The 20,755-nt window shown below is 32.5% G+C and overlaps 1 protein-coding gene across 1 annotated transcript; it reads left to right on the forward strand.

Annotated features, from left to right (window-relative positions):
• Positions 1-17,314: 17,314 nt before the first annotated feature.
• Positions 17,315-19,683, forward strand: LOC146934191 (clathrin light chain 1-like). The gene is made up of 3 exons (XM_085706062.1): positions 17,315-18,083; positions 18,649-18,802; positions 18,931-19,683. Exons 1-3 carry the CDS (start codon positions 17,686-17,688, stop codon positions 19,432-19,434), a joined length of 1,056 nt encoding a protein of 351 aa, XP_085562188.1. The 5' UTR covers positions 17,315-17,685; the 3' UTR covers positions 19,435-19,683.
• The last annotated feature ends 1,072 nt before the right edge of the window (positions 19,684-20,755 follow it).

Here is a 20,755-nt window from a genome sequence, read left to right on the forward strand (position 1 = left end):
GGCGTGTAATTTGTGTCGTGTGAGAGAGTATAAGCCAAAGGTTGTGTTCCTGTTTGAGTTCAGGTCAAACACGGCAATGACTTTGATTGTTCCTCGTGTGTTTGTGTGAGTTAACAAAGACTTTGCTACTCGTGTGATTTAACAACGACTTTCCCACTTTCATTATTTATCATTATTATCAATGTCCTTCACTCATTTACACAAATATTTTGACAATTTTTACACAACTTTCTCTCTCATACTCACATTATATTCTTAATCTCTCTCTTCCTTTTTCTCTCTCCATTGTTTTTAACCAATAAAAAGAGAGGAAAAAGGGGTTGTCATGAAAGTTGTTAGCAAATGGTTGTTCAAATATCATTGCTCTTTACACAACTAGCTTTGATGCTCCGTCTTTTTTTAGTCTCATATAGTATAATACAACTTCACATTTTGACTAGTCTCATAAGATAAGCTAAATTAATCCTTTATCACTAGATAGATACGTATTTGGGGGGCTCAAATACAAGGGAGTAGGTTTTGATGCGGTAAACAACCTTAAATGACAACTTTTTATAAAAATTTGTGTAATAGTGTATTGGAAATTGAAAACTTTTATACTCCCTTCGCTCCTAATTACAAGAGATAATTTACTTTTTAGATACATTAAGGTTTTGTTTGGGAGTTTGGAGGGGAGGGGAGGGTTTTGAAAAAAAAGGAAGGAGCAAGTGGAAGAAATAGAAGACATTGGGAGGAGAGGGCTTTGGAGGTTAATTTTTTACTCATAATAAAAAATCCCCCTCATTTGGGGGAACTCAAAAATTGCATCGGGGGAGGGTTTTGGGGGGTTATGGAGGGTTTATATGAATTTTTCAAATTCAATCTATGTTGTTATAATATTCTTAAAATTAAAAGTATATTGATCATAAGTATTAATTTATCATTCTCTAAAAAACTGTTCTTTCAAAAAATGTGAATTGTTTGTCCATTTTCCTATATATTTCCAACCCCCCAAAGCCCTCCCCTCCCCTCCCCTCCCCTCCAAACTCCCAAACAAAGCCTAAATAATTTATGTATTTGGTTTAGGTTCTTGACTAGATACATACATTATTCAATGTATCTAAAAAGTCAATTTTCTCTTGTAAATAGGACCGGATGGAGTATTTTGAAAGTTTTTTTTTTTGTGAAGAAAAAGAAAATCAATTAAATTTACTATCAATATTACTTACACATGAATATGAGGCAAGCATGCAACAAGCTGCGTCACTAGACCTTTTTGGATGACAAAACCAATCATTGTAAGCACAACATTCATGAACCTAGGACACACAACATTGTTATGCATAACCCTTTAGATTCTATGTACAAGGTCAACGACCTCTAATGCGCTGAAGTGTTAAAAACAAATGATATAAATAATACACCAAAAACACTCCTTATGTCAAGTTTTAGGGTCAAAACTCTATATATTTTGTCAAGCACTTCTTGAGCATCTTTTAGCTTCAAACAAGGTGTCTACTTGAGACAAATTTAAATTTATGATCCATATGTTTGCATGTGATCGTATTAACTTTTTGTTTTATTATTCATGATCTTTTTTGCCTTTTTCTTTTCCTAACAAATCAAATTATCGTTTTGTATAGAAACCCAACTATTCAAGTCAATTTTGTCAGTGCATTTGTTGAATTATTATTAAAGTTTGTTTGTTTGCATACAAGCCAGTTATGTTAATACTACTTACTGTAAAGAGTTGATAGACTTTGGCATTTGACAAAAAAAAAAAGGGGGGGGAGTTGATAGAAATTAAAGACGGAAAACATAAAATTGACGACCGAGTTTTTAACAATTGAATTAGAAACGAATTTTGTATTTTTTCAGTAATTAAATTTTCGTATTTCAATTTTCTAACATATTTTACTTCAAAAACATTTCTAACATATTTAGTTTGTAACATGAACTTGCAACCAATTTTATAAACTATAGTTATAATTCTCTAAGACTCCTCTTCTTGGCTATTTTATGTAAATCATTTTGCAATATTGTAATAATTCTGCCATAGCTTATTCTTTAAAATAAGAAAGTTTGTTAAAAAAAAAAGAGTAAAATCCCTTTTGATCATAAAAAAAATTGCGAAACTGAATTTGATTCCTTCTAAAAAATAATGTTTAGTTTTTTTTGACAGAAAAATATAATGTTTAGTTATGAAAAAAACGAAATTGGAGGAATTTAGTCCCTATTCAACCTCCATCGATAGACTATGTGTTATGTGTTTATATATAATTTGGTTAGTTGACATTAACACGGATTAAAAAACATATCATAATTCTATAGTGAGTTAATCACTATATATTGAGTGAATTGTGGATTAATCGCTCTTAAGAGCAAGTGAGTTGGTTTCCTATATTGACTTTTCCTTTTCTTTTACATGAAGGCAAGAGAGTCAATACAACATAAATTATCACATTGTTTGTGATTGTCATTGATGAACTACAGATGTGATTGATGTGTAAACAAAGTTGGTTGCATAATAAACTCATTATTACACATGTTTTCGGTTATAAGCACAATTTAATTATTGGTGTCAGCCTTTTAGTTCTAAGGAGAAATGAACCTCTAGTAATTTTAAGTTTGACATAAAGTAAGTATAGTCTGATTAAACCCACGTGAGTTGCTTTGGTGGTATTGACTTGAGATCTGAGAGTGTGCTCCTCTTTGAGGTATTGTTCAACTCATAAATTAAATTAAGTAACAATTCATTATTTAGTTAAATTCATTGATCATTTGAACTCAATTGCTTCTACTTTTAAAATGTACTTCATCTGAAATGAAACATAAGCAAAATTGATAGTTAAAAAATTCATGTGTGTGGTCAAAAATTTAGTCTGCATACATCAACTTTTCAACTATAATTTTTTGTTTATATTTTATTTTGGAAAGAGCACATTGAATATTGTTATAAACATATTTAATTGACTTATATCCTCTTGAATTGAAAAAAAAAGTTACATTTTTTTTTTGGTGTAAAAAAGAATTAATTACGAAATCAAACAAGACAAGCTAATACATCTTACATCATCTCCAATATAAATTTCAAATGACATGACTGAAAATATGTAAACAATACCTAAGTAGTGATTGGTTATGAGAAGAAATGAGGAAAGAGTCTGAATGAGAGAGAGGAGTAAAAAATATTGTTGTTGAGAATAAAGAAGGAGAAAAATAAGTGTAAAGATCCATCATCCGTTTGGTCGTATAAAACGAATGGACTACAAGTGGCAATGCTGCTGCACGTGTGCACAACCATTTCTGTTCTGGGCGGCTTTCGTGCATAGCATCATCATCTTATAATTATTGACTAACTGGGCTAGGTGGGACCCACCATCATCTACATATCACCCTCCAAACTTCTTCCCTATTACCACCTTTACACCCACCTTTTTTCAAATTTCAACTAACACCCATCCTTTACTTACCCCCTTAATCCAAGTAGTAATTAATATGATAATTAATTGATGTTAATAATTTGTCTTCTCTGAAATTCATGCCCAAAAAGTATAGCAGTACCCCCAATTCCATGACCATACCCTGGCGGCCCCCAAACCATCTTTTATTAAACCTCTTCATCCTCATCAAACCTTCTAAATGATTGATTACTAGTATTTTAATGTTGGTTTAGTTTCTATTTTCATTCCCTGAATTGGAAATATAGTTATGGATTATCTTTTTTCCTTTGTTAACAATACACGTGTCATTGAAGCACATCTTTTTAATGAGTTATGTTAAATAGTTAGGGGTGTAAGTGGTTTGGACAAAACCAACGAAACCGAAAGTCCAAACCGAAAAAAATATCCGATCTTGTTTGGTTTGGTTTGAAACTGATCTGAACCGATCGAAACCGATCTAGTTTGGTTTGGTTCATGGTTTTTCATTTCGAGATCCGTGAAACCGATAAACCAATCCGATGATAACCACACTCCTTATTTTACTAATATTATCCTACCTCACACAAACTTATGGTTAGGCCCAAATGAAAACATAAAATACTTTTTAATCCATTCATTTTCTCTCGTCTTCATCTTATCTCATCAGTCAAACTATTTCATTTCTACTAAAAAAGAAACCATAGTCGTCAACCACACCAAACCCATTGCTCATCGCCACTGGTCACCGTTGAGATCGTTCATCTCTCGGTTAGTTTTATCATGTTTATGCCATTGATTTATACTCATTATATTTCATTGTTTTCCATGTTCATTTTATATGCCATTGAGTTATACACGTTATGTTATATGTCATTGTTTAGTGAAGATTAGAAAAAGCCATTCAAAAAAGAAAGCATTTGCGATTTGCTCATCGCCACTGGTCACCGTTGAGATCGTTCATCTCTTGGTTAGTTTTATCATGTTTATGCCATTGATTTATACTCATTATATTTCATTGTTTTCCATGTTCATTTTATATGCCATTGAGTTATACACGTTACGTTATATGTCATTGTTTAGTGAAGATTAGAAAAAGCCATTCAAAAAAGAAAGCATTTGCGATTTGCGTAAAATTTTGATCGTGTGTGATGTCATTGATGTGTATTGATAAAAATTGAAATAAAACTAATATATATATATATACTCAATAAAAAGTGCATCCCTAGAAAATTTTCACACATGTATGCATAACTTTTTATTTGCTGGTTCAGAAATAATTTTATAAGTTTTAGAGATTTAAAAATATTAGAGATTAACACTAGTCAATTCTAAACTGATTTTTGTGTTTGTTGATGAATGATGCACGTATGGATCATGAATGATTGAAATATTTGAGTTTGATGAAGTTGTTTTTGAAGAATGATGGATGAATGAATCTTGGATCATATGCATGAAATATAGAGTAAGGTTAGTTATAAAAAGTTGTTTGAAAAATAGAGAACATGAAAAAACAAAATATGAAATATAATTATACAAAGTTCTATGAAATATTTTGTGAGAATATGAATTTTTTTTAATTGTATTTTTAAATAAACCGATCAACCGAACCAATCCAAACCGAACCAAACCGATTTAGGGATGTCAATGGGTACCCGCGGGTACGGGTAGTATGATATTCGTCCCCGCCCCGTTGGATAAATATGCTACCCGTACCCGTCCCCATACCCGTACGGGTATCTCTATACGGGTAATCCACGGGTATTTAGATACCCACGGATATCCGCGGGTACCCATGAATTTTTGAATTTTTTTTTTCCAGAAAAATTCAACTTTTAATTACCTACAAAATTCAACTTTAAAGATCCATACATAAAATATTCTATTGAAATTTCATAATCCATATTATAAACCAACAAAAAAAGGATTCTTACATGATCACAAGCAAATTCATCATACCATAATAGTTATGATTCTTACATAATCCATGTCTTGAAGTAGAATAAAAGATAAAAACATCCAAAATCCAAAAAGCATAAAAATCTCCAAATAAAAGCTAGAGAAGCCTGAAATCCAAATAAACACCCACAATTCCTTATATGCTTTCCAGGCTTCAATAACTTCACTTCCCACTTCCTAAAATAAGTGCATAAAAACCAACCAAATAAAAATCCAAATAAATCGACATAACAATGAAATTTGAAATAAAATCTTTTATCATTCACTAACAATGTCATTCACCGGTTATGTCCATGTCACCGTCCATATCTTCCAGGATTGAGTTAATTTCAATGTTCTCAAACTTTGATTTTGTAGAACCTATAAAAGAAAAAGAAAGAGTCAAATAATAATCTGTGTCAATTAACAAATAAACTATATAAGCATGAAATTAAGAAAAGTGGAAGAATAACTAGTTAACTCAGTCCCTTAGATGTTCACACAATTCATTACAGGTCTGTTAAAGAAATAATTTGTGTCAATTAACATTGATAAAAAAAAAAAATAAACTTGTTATAGAATTGATTACCTTTCACATCACCAGCCAATCTTGGACACACATCAATGCTTCTAAAGTATCTGAACTCAATTTACTACGATGAGGAGTAAGAATCCGACCACTAGTGCTAAATGAAGACTCTGAAGCAACAGTTGAAATAGGAATTGCTAAGAAATCTCTTGCAATCTTTTGCATGACTGGATATTTTAATCCATTTGCCTTCCACCAACCTAAGATGTCAAAGTTTTCATCATCCGGTAGCCTTTTCTCCTCTATGTAGAGGTCAAATTCTGACCTACTAGATGCAACACTTGGTTTTGCACTAACATGTTTGGCAAAATTAGCCTTCCAAGCTTCTTTTTTCCCAACAGCAATCACTTCTGATAAATTTTGATTTTGACTTGAAGATGAAGAAGCAATCTCCTTCTCCTTCTGCTTCTCCTTCATTTTTGAATCATACTCAGTTACCATATCTCTGAAAAAAGATTTAATCTTCTCAATTTCACTGTCAGATCTATCTCCATAAATTTGAGGATAAAAGTAATCCATCAATTCAATTTTGTACCTTGGATCCAACACTATGCCTACTGCCATCACTTCATTTACCACATTCCAGTACTTGTTAAACTTAGAAAGCATACTTGTAGCCATCTTTTTAATGAGATGGCTAGTAGAAGAATCTGACCATTCAATCAAAGCCAATTTCATTTCACATACTTTGGGAAAATAAACATTTGCAGTTGGGTACATGGTACCAGAAAACAATTGTGTGACTTCATAAAAAACTTCCAAATGCTTACAAATTTCCTTTGCTTCCATCCATTCATTTTCACTCGGCACAGTTTCGTATTCACTATATCGTTTTGCCAAGCGATCAAAAACATCTTTGTATTGTATGGCAACAATAAGCATTAAGAAGGTAGAGTTCCACCTAGTCTTGCAATCTTGAACAAGATTTTTATCATAAGGTATGTTCACTTGAGCACATGCCTCTATGAACTTCTCCTCTCTTTTCGGTGTTGCTTTCCAATAGCCAACACTTAACCTAATATTTTCAATGGCAGCAGCGATTATGGACAAGCCCCTTTCACAATTAAATTCACTATGTGAGCTGAGCAGCGCATGTGGAACAATTTACCACCCAATATAAGTGACCTAGGTGTAATCTTATTCAAAAGGCGTTCAATCATAGCATCATTCGTAGAGCAATTATCAAGAGTTACTGTGGACACATTTCTATCTAGATTCCAATCCAACAAACATTCATATAAGGTGTCAGCTAGAGTTTTGCTAGTGTGGGGAGCCGGCACATAAATGAACCTACCATTATACAAAATACCATAACAACAAAAAACTATATCACTAACATTATACAAAATACCATAACAACAAAAAACTATATGATATATCACTAACATTATATAAAATACCATAAATTAAGTCGTTTAGTGTTATTACCTTACAAGTCGACTTTGAAGGGTCCATGAATCATCAAGAAAGTGAGCTGTAACTGTCATATATCCTTTATTTTGGTTACTTGAAGTCCACATATCACTGGTAAATGCAATACGGCTTTGATTTTTTGACAACAACTTCTTTGTATTCTCTTTCTCATCCTCGTAAATTTTCATGATGTCAGCCTTGATAGTGTTACGAGAAACTAAGTTAAATAAAGGTTGCATAGAAGCACAAAATTCTCTAAAACCAATGTGTTCAACCATCAATAAAGGATACTCATGAAGAATTATCATCTTAGCAACTTTACGTCTTGCTACGTCTTGATTAAATGCATAAGAACCAACTGTTACAGTTTGACCATCAACTTTTTCAGTTTTGATCAAAGCTTGTCTTATATCTCGAGTTGTTCGATTTGCGCAAGACATCCAATGTGACTTCAAGTGTGACGTTCCTTGAGCTGGGTCACCCAAGAGTTTCTTGCCACAATAGTTACAAATAGCCTTCCACTTATTCTCTATTTTTTTCCTTTTGAAATGTTTCCATACTTCTGAAGTACGCCTTCTTTTACCACCTTCAACCTCAATTTCACATGGGACTGGACTTTCAATTTCATTAGGAGTTGAATTAGTTTCTGCATTTGGAAGAATCGGAACATTTGAAGCAGCAACATTAGACCCATCCACGAGCACCGGATGCTCTTGTGCATCTGCCACTGCCATAGGACTAGGACTGAAGGTTCCTTGACTTTCTTCAAAAGACATTCTACAAAGGAATAACAGGAATAATTAGAAACTTAAAAAAAAAACCATTAAAGACAGAATCGTACAAACATTATAGTGAATACAACCATCGAAATAGACAAATACATACATATGTTATTGGTTTTGTAACAGATTCTGGATCCCTGGAAAATCAAAGATGAACATTTAAAGAAATTATGTGCCGAGGCTTTGGAGCTGAGCGATAACTTTCACTCATGTGATCCAAATGCTTGAACAACTAAATCTAGTATGATTTGAATTGAGGAATACTGGTTCAAGATCACTCACCAATAACATTAGACTCCTAATTATATGAATATTTGCATTCAGTTCAGACTAATTTTTACCCCTTCAATTTTGGAAAGCCCTAAATTAGTTTATTACTCTCAAATTAGAAAGCCCTAAATTCTAAAATCATAAACAAGTAATCATGCTAAGGAGAAGAAGGAAGAAAAAAAAAAGAGATGAAGGAGAAGAAGGAAACCTGGCCGCAAAAGTAGAGGAGATGAATGATTTTTGAGAGAAAGAACGGAGAAAGAATGTTGAGCCGCACAGAGAAAGAACAGAGAAAGAATGTTGAGAGAAACAACTTGAGCGCCGCACATAAACTAGGGTTTTTTATCTTTGAACTCTTATATATATACACATGGGTATTTTAGTAATTTACTTAATATACTAACGGGTACGGATACCCGCGGGCACGGGTATCATCAAATCCGTGCCCGTCCCCATAAAGAAACGGGTAGTTAAATACCCGTTTATTTTACCCGCGGGTACCCGTTTAGCTACCCGCCCCGTGCCCATGACGGATTTTATCCGCGGATACCCGCGGGCACGGATTTTTTTGCCACCCCTAAACCGATTATTTTGGTTCGGTTTCTTTTTTGAAAAATAGTGAAAACCGAATCAATCCAAACCGAACCGTTACACCCCTATAAATAAAAAGGGCAACCCGGTGCACCGAAGCTCCCGCATACGCAGGGTCCGGGAAGGGGTCCCACCATTTGGTGTATTGTACGCAGCCTTACCCTGTTTTTACACAAGAGGCTGTTTCCAGGACTTGAACCCGTGACCTTAACAGTCACATGACAACAACGTTACACCCCTATAAATAGTGTCCTAAATATTTTAGTTAAAAAATTTCATTGAAAACCATAATTTTAATATTTTAAAATTGAATACATCACTTTCACCACTTCCTAACACAATATCTATGTATTAGCTTCCTTGATAAGTGTCAAACGGACACTCTTTATCAGTTTTCATTCAAGATTAATGTTATTTGTAGTAAAAAGTGCAAATCAATAGTGAACCTTAGATCTTCTTATGGATGGTAAGAGTAAATAAAAAATGTTCGCTATGGTATTATTTTTTCTATTTGTGATGTTTCCACGAAAAGTTTTTTTTTTTTGTTTGTTTGTTTTTTTTTTTTTTTGTTTGTTAGAGTTACCATTTCTGCATATTAAAATGCAAAAAATTATCAATCAAAAAAATATTATAAACCATATGATCAACCATTAACGACTAAGGTGTAAAATTGTGTATGACTATGTGCTTTTTCAACATCATGAAATCCCGATCACTAGTTACCATTCTCCAATTTAATTTTTTTAAGTAATTAACATAATATAAAGAATTTGCAAAAAAAAAATAAAATAATATAAAGAAGTATGCGATCCTCTTGTCAAAAAAAAGTATGCGATCCATAATTTTAATGTTTACCTTTAAGTTTACATAAACAAAACCCTTAATTTGGTTCTCTAAAAAAAACCCTTAATTTGGTTTCTTAAAAAGTAACCATATCTTATTTGTATTTGGTATTTAGTTAGAGTATCTACGCGGTTGAAATGTAGCTCTGTTATTTTGAAATGTAGCTCTGTTGTTTAACTAATATGCTTGAAAAAAAAAACCAAAGCATCGAACAACTCCACAATAATGAAAACTGCTCAAACACGTGCATAAATTTGATTTAAATCCAACAAAAAAGATGCTTTATAGTCCTATCATACCATTGTGTGCTTCACTTATTGTCATAAATTTTTTTAAGAGGAAAAATGAGGCTTTTCAAAGTGTCATAATGTATCTGCCAGAGTTTGAAAAGCAGAGAAATAAAACAAGGGTGATGTTAACTAATCTTTTGGAGTATTTGTTAAGCAAAAAAATGCTATGAAAAAATAATTTTAAATTTTTTAAAACATAAATTTTAAGATAATTTTACTATATTTAATTTTAACAAATATTTTAAGTGTATTTATTAACATTTTCCATAAAACAAATAAAAATTGATCCCTTTCAAAAAGAAAAAAAATACAAATTGACCGTATATTTGTAGAAGGCTAGAAGCCAATATATTTATATTTCTTTGAGGTTGTATATATATATATATATATATATATGGGTTATGTTACAAGACACCTTCATAAAAAGTAGTGTGGTGTCTTTTATCAAGTCACACCTCAAGGTGTGATTTTCACTTTTTTAGTTATAACTTTGATAAAAGACACCTTCATAAAAAGTAGTTGGTGTCTTTTAACAAATGCTCATAGAGTAACTTGATAAAAGACACCTTCACAAAAGGTGTCTTCTATCATAACCCTATATATATATATGTGTGTGTGTGTGTGTATATATATATATATATTTTGTCTAGTTGAACACGCAAAAGCAAATATAAGTAATGAATAATTTAATTGTCCACCTTCTTTAAAAAAATAAAAAAAATTAATTGTCCACCTATACTTTTTTTGTTGATAACAGTCTACCTATACTTTATAGAAGCCAAATAGCCTTAAATCGGTTAAAATACAAGATCCCACCTAGTCACCAATCAAAGCATGCTAATCTATCAATCTTGACCTTTACAATAATTTATAATAATAACAATAATATTATTTGTGAAGCAAGTAAGCTTCCACATTGAATTTATGCGAAAACAATTGTAGGTTTATTTATTTCTTCATAAGTGCATATGATATTATCTTATAAGGTGCCACCTGATGGTGTTACTCTTTATCAACTTCAATAAGATTTTATCTTTATTCAATATGAGACTTGAGTTTTCTCAAGATCCACACCTATGTAATTGTTGGATCTTGTGTTGGGGGTCTGCTACAATAACTTGACCAAGAAGATGATGAAGATGAATACGATGAAGTGTGCACATAAATTCCAAAGATTGTTGAATATCTTGATTGTTGGGAAGATGCTGTTGCACTTGAAACCTGAAAAGATTAATGGTTATGCATGTAAACTCAAAGCGTATGGGGTTGCCATACTAACCTTTAGGTTCGATTCGCCCCCACCAATAACTGTATATTGGATGCAATAAGGAATGACCGGCGAATCCCCTTCAGGATACTATGAGTTCCTTGACGTGTATTGCACAACCACACCAAGCGTATCTCCTAACAGTATTTTACAGATTTATGGTTCCAGCAATTCACTCATGCATTAGAGAATTGATGGATGATTTAGAGTAAGAGAATGAGAGAGAATTATGTTGTTAATGCAACAAAATTCTGTCCAAAGTTGTGTGTTGTTGTTCTGTTGTGTGTCCAACTAATGCCCAAATGTCAAGCATTTATAGTGCATTATATGACCCTTCATATGAGAGAAAACACCCCTTTGATTTGAAACAATGTTATGGTTCATTAAACATCCCTTTGTCAAAGGTTATAATCATATACACTTGAATCAATGCAAAGGTTCATTAAGCACCCTTTTGCCAAAGGTTATAATCATATACATTTGAATCAATGCAAATGTTCATTAAGCATCTCTTTGCGAAAAGTTCCAATGTATATGAATGATTCCCATGAAGAGTTACAACTTTTGATTTAAAGTGATTCCATTATTTTGGAAATCACCAACAATCCCCCACCATTTTCAAAATACTAAATCACATAAATCCGAAAATTCCATGCCTTCAGATAATGGTATCTCGCGATTTGAACCATTACTTAGTAAGTTAAGTTTTCGCTCATTCCCAAATAGTATGGTAGGCAAGCTTTGAACCAACTATTCATTAGAACAAGTGTGCATAACTTACACATAGAATCTCGGTACCATTGATAAAGAGACTTGTAAGATGACACATTAAGAAGGCCTTGTGTCATATATCCCTTTTCATGAGAATTTAAGAGTCAAACTCTTGAACTCCGTGAAGCGGCCAAACTTCATTCTCACATAGGTAGACTATATCGGAAATGCCCCATAAGTATGCATTCCAGCAAATGTATGCTATATGTCCATTAAGAGGAAAACCTCATCCTACCCTTTTTCTTCTTATGGTCCAAGTACTTTTGCCCCTTGGGATGTTATCTATTGTCAAGTACTTCAATTACTCTAATAGTGTACTTTCACCATTGAACCCAAGACTTGATGCTACTCAAGTGTGGGTTAAGTTTCCACCATTGGTAATCAATTAGATTTGGGTTTGTACCACATCCCTAATAATGTCTTCAATGTATTCAACATCATTTCCAAAGACATCATTCCTTGTCAATCATTTCGTCAAATAATTGCAAGATTTTCTTTTAACTTTTATAAACTTTGAATATTCAATTCTTCACATAGATTTTGTATTCTCATAGCTATGCCTATGGATCAACTTATATACTCTTGATAGTATTCACCAACTATCATCAAATCATGACACACTTTTGTCAATTGAGTATATTGTAATAATGCACAAACTTTTATGTCATTACACCTTTGCTATAACAATATTTAACATGCATTTCAATTTGAACTTCAACTTTTCTTTTATATCTAGTCAAGATATATTATACATTGAATGCATTAAACATACATAGCAAACTAAAAATTGATCATAAAAGAATGTCATAATCAAACTTCATAAGATGGGATTAAACATGTAAGTCATATACTCCACATAAAATCAAATATAACACAATCATTTTGATTTTAGTTATCATATAACTAATACATATATCATAAATTCATTGTGTTAAATTCAAGTTTATGTTTAAATATGTTCAATACTAAATTTCAATAAACAATGACATAGAAGAATAAACAATGAACCAAAATCATTAATATTTTCTATGACTTTCTTCCATGAACATATATCAACTTACAACAATTCAAAACATACCCAAATTATTTTAATATCATGATAAACAAGAAATTAACCATTACTTTTCACATTATCATGTAAATATAATATCAGCACAATATTAATGATAATAATTTCTTACACAAAGTAAATAATATCATTAAATCAACCACTTGATATTTTGACAATTTATCTACACTACTTTCATAAATAAAATAGTGTTTAAACATTCTTAACATATTACTATACTCATCAAAATTCATATACTTGAACAATTTCTAAATCATGTATATATATGTCACCACATGTTAAATCTAACATATTCATATTTACTTAGATACTATACACATGCATTTAGAACACCAAATATTTCATAATAGGTAATCACTTATATGCATATTATCTCATGTTCAAATTAACATCAAACAGATTTCAAACGATAAATTTCATACATATCAAAATTTATCATGCATATATTATCTACAACCACATGTAAACTTAACACAAGCACATCACATATGAAATATTTATCCATAAATTTCCATAACATATATTCATAAATGGAATTTGTTTACCGTTCACCGTAGTCATGGATGAATATGTAAGATTTCATCTCTCCCAAAAATTGCAGCCATTAATTACAAGTAAATCATAAATCGAACCTAAAGATTGTTGGATCTTGTGTTGGGGGTCTGCTACAATAACTTGACCAAGAAGATGATGAAGATGAATACGATGAAGTGTGCACATAAATTCCAAAGATTGTTGTATATCTTGATTGTTGGGAAGATGCTGTTGCACTTGAAACCTGAAAAGATTAATGGTTATGCATGTAAACTCAAAGCGTATGGGGTTGCCATACTAACCTTTAGGTTCGATTCGCCCCCACCAATAACTGTATATTGGATGCAATAAGGAATGACCGGCGAATCCCCTTCAGGATACTATGAGTTCCTTGACGTGTATTGCACAACCACACCAAGCGTATCTCCTAACAGTATTTTACAGATTTATGGTTCCAGCAATTCACTCATGCATTAGAGAATTGATGGATGATTTAGAGTAAGAGAATGAGAGAGAATTATGTTGTTAATGCAACAAAATTCTGTCCAAAGTTGTGTGTTGTTGTTCTGTTGTGTGTCCAACTAATGCCCAAATGTCAAGCATTTATAGTGCATTATATGACCCTTCATATGAGAGAAAACACCCCTTTGATTTGAAACCATGTTATGGTTCATTAAACATCCCTTTGTCAAAGGTTATAATCATATACACTTGAATCAATGCAAAGGTTCATTAAGCACCCTTTTGCCAAAGGTTATAATCATATACATTTGAATCAATGCAAATGTTCATTAAGCATCTCTTTGCGAAAAGTTCCAATGTATATGAATGATTCCCATGAAGAGTTACAACTTTTGATTTAAAGTGATTCCATTATTTTGGAAATCACCAACAATCCCCCACCATTTTCAAAATACTAAATCACATAAATCCGAAAATTCCATGCCTTCAGATAATGGTATCTCGCGATTTGAACCATTACTTAGTAAGTTAAGTTTTCGCTCATTCCCAAATAGTATGGTAGGCAAGCTTTGAACCAACTATTCATTAGAACAAGTGTGCATAACTTACACATAGAATCTCGGTACCATTGATAAAGAGACTTGTAAGATGACACATTAAGAAGGCCTTGTGTCATATATCCCTTTTCATGAGAATTTAAGAGTCAAACCCTTGAACTCCGTGAAGCGGCCAAACTTCATTCTCACATAGGTAGACTATATCGGAAATGCCCCATAAGTATGCATTCCAGCAAATGTATGCTATATGTCCATTAAGAGGAAAACCTCATCCTACCCTTTTTCTTCTTATGGTCCAAGTACTTTTGCCCCTTGGGATGTTATCTATTGTCAAGTACTTCAATTACTCTAATAGTGTACTTTCACCATTGAACCCAAGACTTGATGCTACTCAAGTGTGGGTTAAGTTTCCACCATTGGTAATCAATTAGATTTGGGTTTGTACCACATCCCTAATAATGTCTTCAATGTATTCAACATCATTTCCAAAGACATCATTCCTTGTCAATCATTTCGTCAAATAATTGCAAGATTTTCTTTTAACTTTTATAAACTTTGAATATTCAATTCTTCACATAGATTTTGTATTCTCATAGCTATGTCTATGGATCAACTTATATACTCTTGATAGTATTCACCAACTATCATCAAATCATGACACACTTTTGTCAATTGAGTATATTGTAATAATGCACAAACTTTTATGTCATTACACCTTTGCTATAACAATATTTAACATGCATTTCAATTTGAACTTCAACTTTTCTTTTATATCTAGTCAAGATATATTATACATTGAATGCATTAAACATACATAGCAAACTAAAAATTGATCATAAAAGAATGTCATAATCAAACTTCATAAGATGGGATTAAACATGTAAGTCATATACTCCACATAAAATCAAATATAACACAATCATTTTGATTTTAGTTATCATATAACTAATACATATATCATAAATTCATTGTGTTAAATTCAAGTTTATGTTTAAATATGTTCAATACTAAATTTCAATAAACAATGACATAGAAGAATAAACAATGAACCAAAATCATTAATATTTTCTATGACTTTCTTCCATGAACATATATCAACTTACAACAATTCAAAACATACCCAAATTATTTTAATATCATGATAAACAAGAAATTAACCATTACTTTTCACATTATCATGTAAATATAATATCAGCACAATATTAATGATAATAATTTCTTACACAAAGTAAATAATATCATTAAATCAACCACTTGATATTTTGACAATTTATCTACACTACTTTCATAAATAAAATAGTGTTTAAACATTCTTAACATATTACTATACTCATCAAAATTCATATACTTGAACAATTTCTAAATCATGTATATATATGTCACCACATGTTAAATCTAACATATTCATATTTACTTAGATACTATACACATGCATTTAGAACACCAAATATTTCATAATAGGTAATCACTTATATGCATATTATCTCATGTTCAAATTAACATCAAACAGATTTCAAACGATAAATTTCATACATATCAAAATTTATCATGCATATATTATCTACAACCACATGTAAACTTAACACAAGCACATCACATATGAAATATTTATCCATAAATTTCCATAACATATATTCATAAATGGAATTTGTTTACCGTTCACCGTAGTCATGGATGAATATGTAAGATTTCATCTCTCCCAAAAATTGCAGCCATTAATTACAAGTAAATCATAAATCGAACCTAAAGATTGTTGGATCTTGTGTTGGGGGTCTGCTACAATAACTTGACCAAGAAGATGATGAAGATGAATACGATGAAGTGTGCACATAAATTCCAAAGATTGTTGTATATCTTGATTGTTGGGAAGATGCTGTTGCACTTGAAACCTGAAAAGATTAATGGTTATGCATGTAAACTCAAAGCGTATGGGGTTGCCATACTAACCTTTAGGTTCGATTCGCCCCCACCAATAACTGTATATTGGATGCAATAAGGAATGACCGGCGAATCCCCTTCAGGATACTATGAGTTCCTTGACGTGTATTGCACAACCACACCAAGCGTATCTCCTAACAGTATTTTACAGATTTATGGTTCCAGCAATTCACTCATGCATTAGAGAATTGATGGATGATTTAGAGTAAGAGAATGAGAGAGAATTATGTTGTTAATGCAACAAAATTCTGTCCAAAGTTGTGTGTTGTTGTTCTGTTGTGTGTCCAACTAATGCCCAAATGTCAAGCATTTATAGTGCATTATATGACCCTTCATATGAGAGAAAACACCCCTTTGATTTGAAACAATGTTATGGTTCATTAAACATCCCTTTGTCAAAGGTTATAATCATATACACTTGAATCAATGCAAAGGTTCATTAAGCACCCTTTTGCCAAAGGTTATAATCATATACATTTGAATCAATGCAAATGTTCATTAAGCATCTCTTTGCGAAAAGTTCCAATGTATATGAATGATTCCCATGAAGAGTTACAACTTTTGATTTAAAGTGATTCCATTATTTTGGAAATCACCAACAGTAATTTAGTTTTCATTGTGATAAATTGTTCGTCACTCTTGAAACAAAATATACGAAAAATTATGCTTAAATATGTTGTTGGTCCATATAAATCCGATTGAGAAATATACTCTCACATTTAGTACACATTTATACTCATCTATTTTTTATCAAATAGATGAGATCGAAATTAATTAATTGTGATTGTTTAATTTGTACTTAATTATTACATTTTTAATCATGTAATGAGCTACAATGCTTGTCAACAAAAAAATCGAAAGATATGTAGCTTGTGACACGTTGTAATTGAAGTTAGTTATGGTTGTTGTGATTTGTGAAAGGCAAAACAAAGGAACAGAAAGAATTGTGATCCAAAGCTAAGGTAATTCAACTATGGAGTCCCTGGACTCGTTTGAGGAAGAGCAGTCACATCATCATCAATCTCCAACCACAGGAGGAGGAGGAGTAGGAGGACCTTTCGAAGATGACAACACCAGCAACTATGAAGGATATGATTCTCAACAGCAGTATGATTATGGATCCACATTCCATCCTCCAAATAACCCCGAAGACGATCACCTCACCGTTGATACCAACAACAAAATCAACAATGACCAACATTCTCCTCCCGGATATGGATTTGGAGTTTCAAGCCCTAACCCTAACCCTGATTTCGTTACTCCTTTTCAAACCAATGAAACTGATGATGGAATCTTCTCTTCTGATGGTCCTGTTCTTCCTGATCCCACTCAAATGCAAGAGGAAGGCTTTGCTAGACGCGAATGGCGAAGGTTACATTTCTTTTTCTCTTTTGCCGAAATTAATCTATATATATATATATATATATATATATATATATATATATATATAGTTCCATGTAATGCAATTGCAATGCAATGTGACTTTTGTGTTATGAGAAATGGAAGCTTGTATTATTTTGTATTACAATTTTTATCATGCATCAATTGTATGCACTCGATGAGTAAATCAGTTTATAGTATTATTTTTTGAAATATTACACAGACATCTAAATAATACAATCTGATTAGAAGTTTCGACAAAACTATTTTACACAATCTGAAAATTCATTTTAGTCCCTTGTAATTTTCCCGTGGTCTAATTTAGTATTTGACAAAAACAATACTCAAACTAGTCCCTGACATTTTTATATTGACGACAAAGTAGTACTTTTGTTATAATGAGTCAGAGACTGATCTGTTATTTGTATAAAGATTTGTGGTGTGTCTTTTGGAGGATTAAATTGAACTCAATTTGTGTCATGATGAAGAAAGTAATACTGTCATGCTTTTGTTTGCCTATATGATAGTACAATTTTTATGGCTTCAACCTATGCAGGAAAAATGCCTTTCACCTTGAGGAAAAGGAGAAAAGAGAAAAGGAAATGAGAAATCAGATCATAAAGGAAGCTGAAGATTTTAAGGAAGCTTTCTATGAGAAAAGAAAACTTAATTGTGAGACAAACAAACAGACCAACAGAGAAAAAGAAAAGGTATAATAGTAAACTATTAAGCAATTATATGTCTTCTTCGCCTTTTCCGATTTCCTGACCATGCCATAATTCTTTATAATGTGTAAGAAAAATGAAGAGAATGATTATTTATACATGTGTCTGTCTAGATATACTTGGCCAACCAAGAGAAATTTCACAAAGAAGCTGACAAACATTACTGGAAAGCAATAGCAGAGATCATTCCCCGCGAGGTTCCTAATATTGAGAAGAGGAGAGGGAAAAAAGAAGCCGACAATAAACCTTCGGTTCATGTTATTCAAGGTCCAAAGCCTGGGAAACCTACCGATCTTTCTAGAATGCGCCAAATGATTTTGAAGCTTAAACAGAACCCCCCGACTCATATGATGCCTCCTCCCCCACCAAAAGAAGACAAAGATGCAAAAGAAAACAAAAATAGCAAAGACGCTAAAGATGCAAAGGATGGGAAAAATGACAAGGCAGAGAAAAGCTCAACACCAACTGTCGCTGCCTCTGCGGATTCTGCAGAAAATAAGCCTGCTACACCTACAAAAGATGCTGCTGTTGCTGCTGCTGCTAATGGTGAACAACAAGATCCTCCAACAGTTGAGGTTGAGCAAGTGGCTAGTTCTGAGCCACCAGCTGCTCAGTGATGAGGACAATATGTTATTCTTTTTCCTTGGCATTTCTTTTAGATATATACCTGTTTTTTTGACCTTTCTATTCTTACATTCATTAAGAATAAGTGATGGACATAGTAGAAAGATACTTTGGAGTTTGCAGCACCCCCTTTTGAGAGCATCAGTCTAAACTATTGTCCTAGTTTTGTAGGTTTTAGAAGCAAGTCTTTTTGTTGCTATTTTACTTTGGAATTCCTTATCAAAGTACAATTTTTTTTTTCACCCTCTTATCGTTTGCATATTTATTTCATTTAATCTCAGCAAGAAGCACCCAGCATTGCTTTTTTCAATTCTGAGGTATTGTCAGTTCACAAAATAAACTTTGATTATACGGCCAATATTTTTGTATAGCCATGTTATAAGTACGATGTAGTGACTGATTCACGTCGGAGAACATATTGGGCAAACAAGATGGGTTTTCCATCTCGAACAGATATTTTATATACACAATAGTCAAGGATCGAACCCGGTTGACCACTTGCTTAAGGTCCCCGAGTCTCTTACCACTTGATTATACGAACAACTAGTAGCTAAGATCGCAACCTATGATAACTGCTTGCCTTTTACGCGAATTTGTATTTAGATAAACCGTGTTTATCTGCTGGCTTGTGTGGAGCAAGCAATCTAATACATCTTTGCAGGACGGGGATTGAACAATTAGTGAATGGTTGTCTAGTTCCAAGTACAAAATGCCAAACTTGATTTTATTAACAGATGATAACATGTAAGGGAGACTTGAATTGGAAGTTGTGTTCCACTATATTATAATGATTTAACTAACTCAGCTCAACTAGTAAGAAATCTGACACAATTGATTTGATCAAACATTAAGAATCTAAATTAAGGAATTTATGAATAAAACTATCATGAATGGCTCAAATGGTATATGATTGCAAGTGTGCCTTCTTTTGTTTACTTCACAAATCACAATTATAACAATTTATGAGTTTTGCCAAAAATATAGTCTTGCAGGAGCTACATTGTAAGGTGTGAATGTTTTTCCACTTCTGATGCTTCCCTCAGAGGACAGAGGTTCTCGTTGATGGTTCACATTGCAATACCAATTTGTCCACAAATTCTTGCCATGGATAACCTCCACTAATTATAAATTTCAGGCCACCACTTCTTTGACATATAACTCTGCACAGCATTCACAACAACAACATATCAACATCCTTAGTAGCTTTGAGGCCACCTGGTATCGGTTAACTGTGGCGGATCAATCGGGACGGAGTATACTTCCAGATAAACCAAGAGTTTTTAAGCCTGAATGTGTACTTTCAGAGTCATATAT

This window comes from Medicago sativa, chromosome 4 (assembly GCF_051527215.1).
Source record: "Medicago sativa cultivar Bolivia chromosome 4, Bolivia_mono, whole genome shotgun sequence".
Taxonomy (NCBI): Eukaryota; Viridiplantae; Streptophyta; class Magnoliopsida; order Fabales; family Fabaceae; genus Medicago; species Medicago sativa.

Excerpts from the sequence above, each read along its gene's own strand:
- LOC146934191 (XM_085706062.1), top strand. The coding sequence starts at position 17,686 with ATGGAGTCCCTGGACTCGTTTGAGGAAGAGCAGTCACATCATCATCAA. Across the intron at positions 18,084-18,648 it reads GCTAGACGCGAATGGCGAAG|GAAAAATGCCTTTCACCTTG; the intron begins GTTACATTTCTT and ends CAACCTATGCAG. Across the intron at positions 18,803-18,930 it reads CCAACAGAGAAAAAGAAAAG|ATATACTTGGCCAACCAAGA; the intron begins GTATAATAGTAA and ends GTGTCTGTCTAG.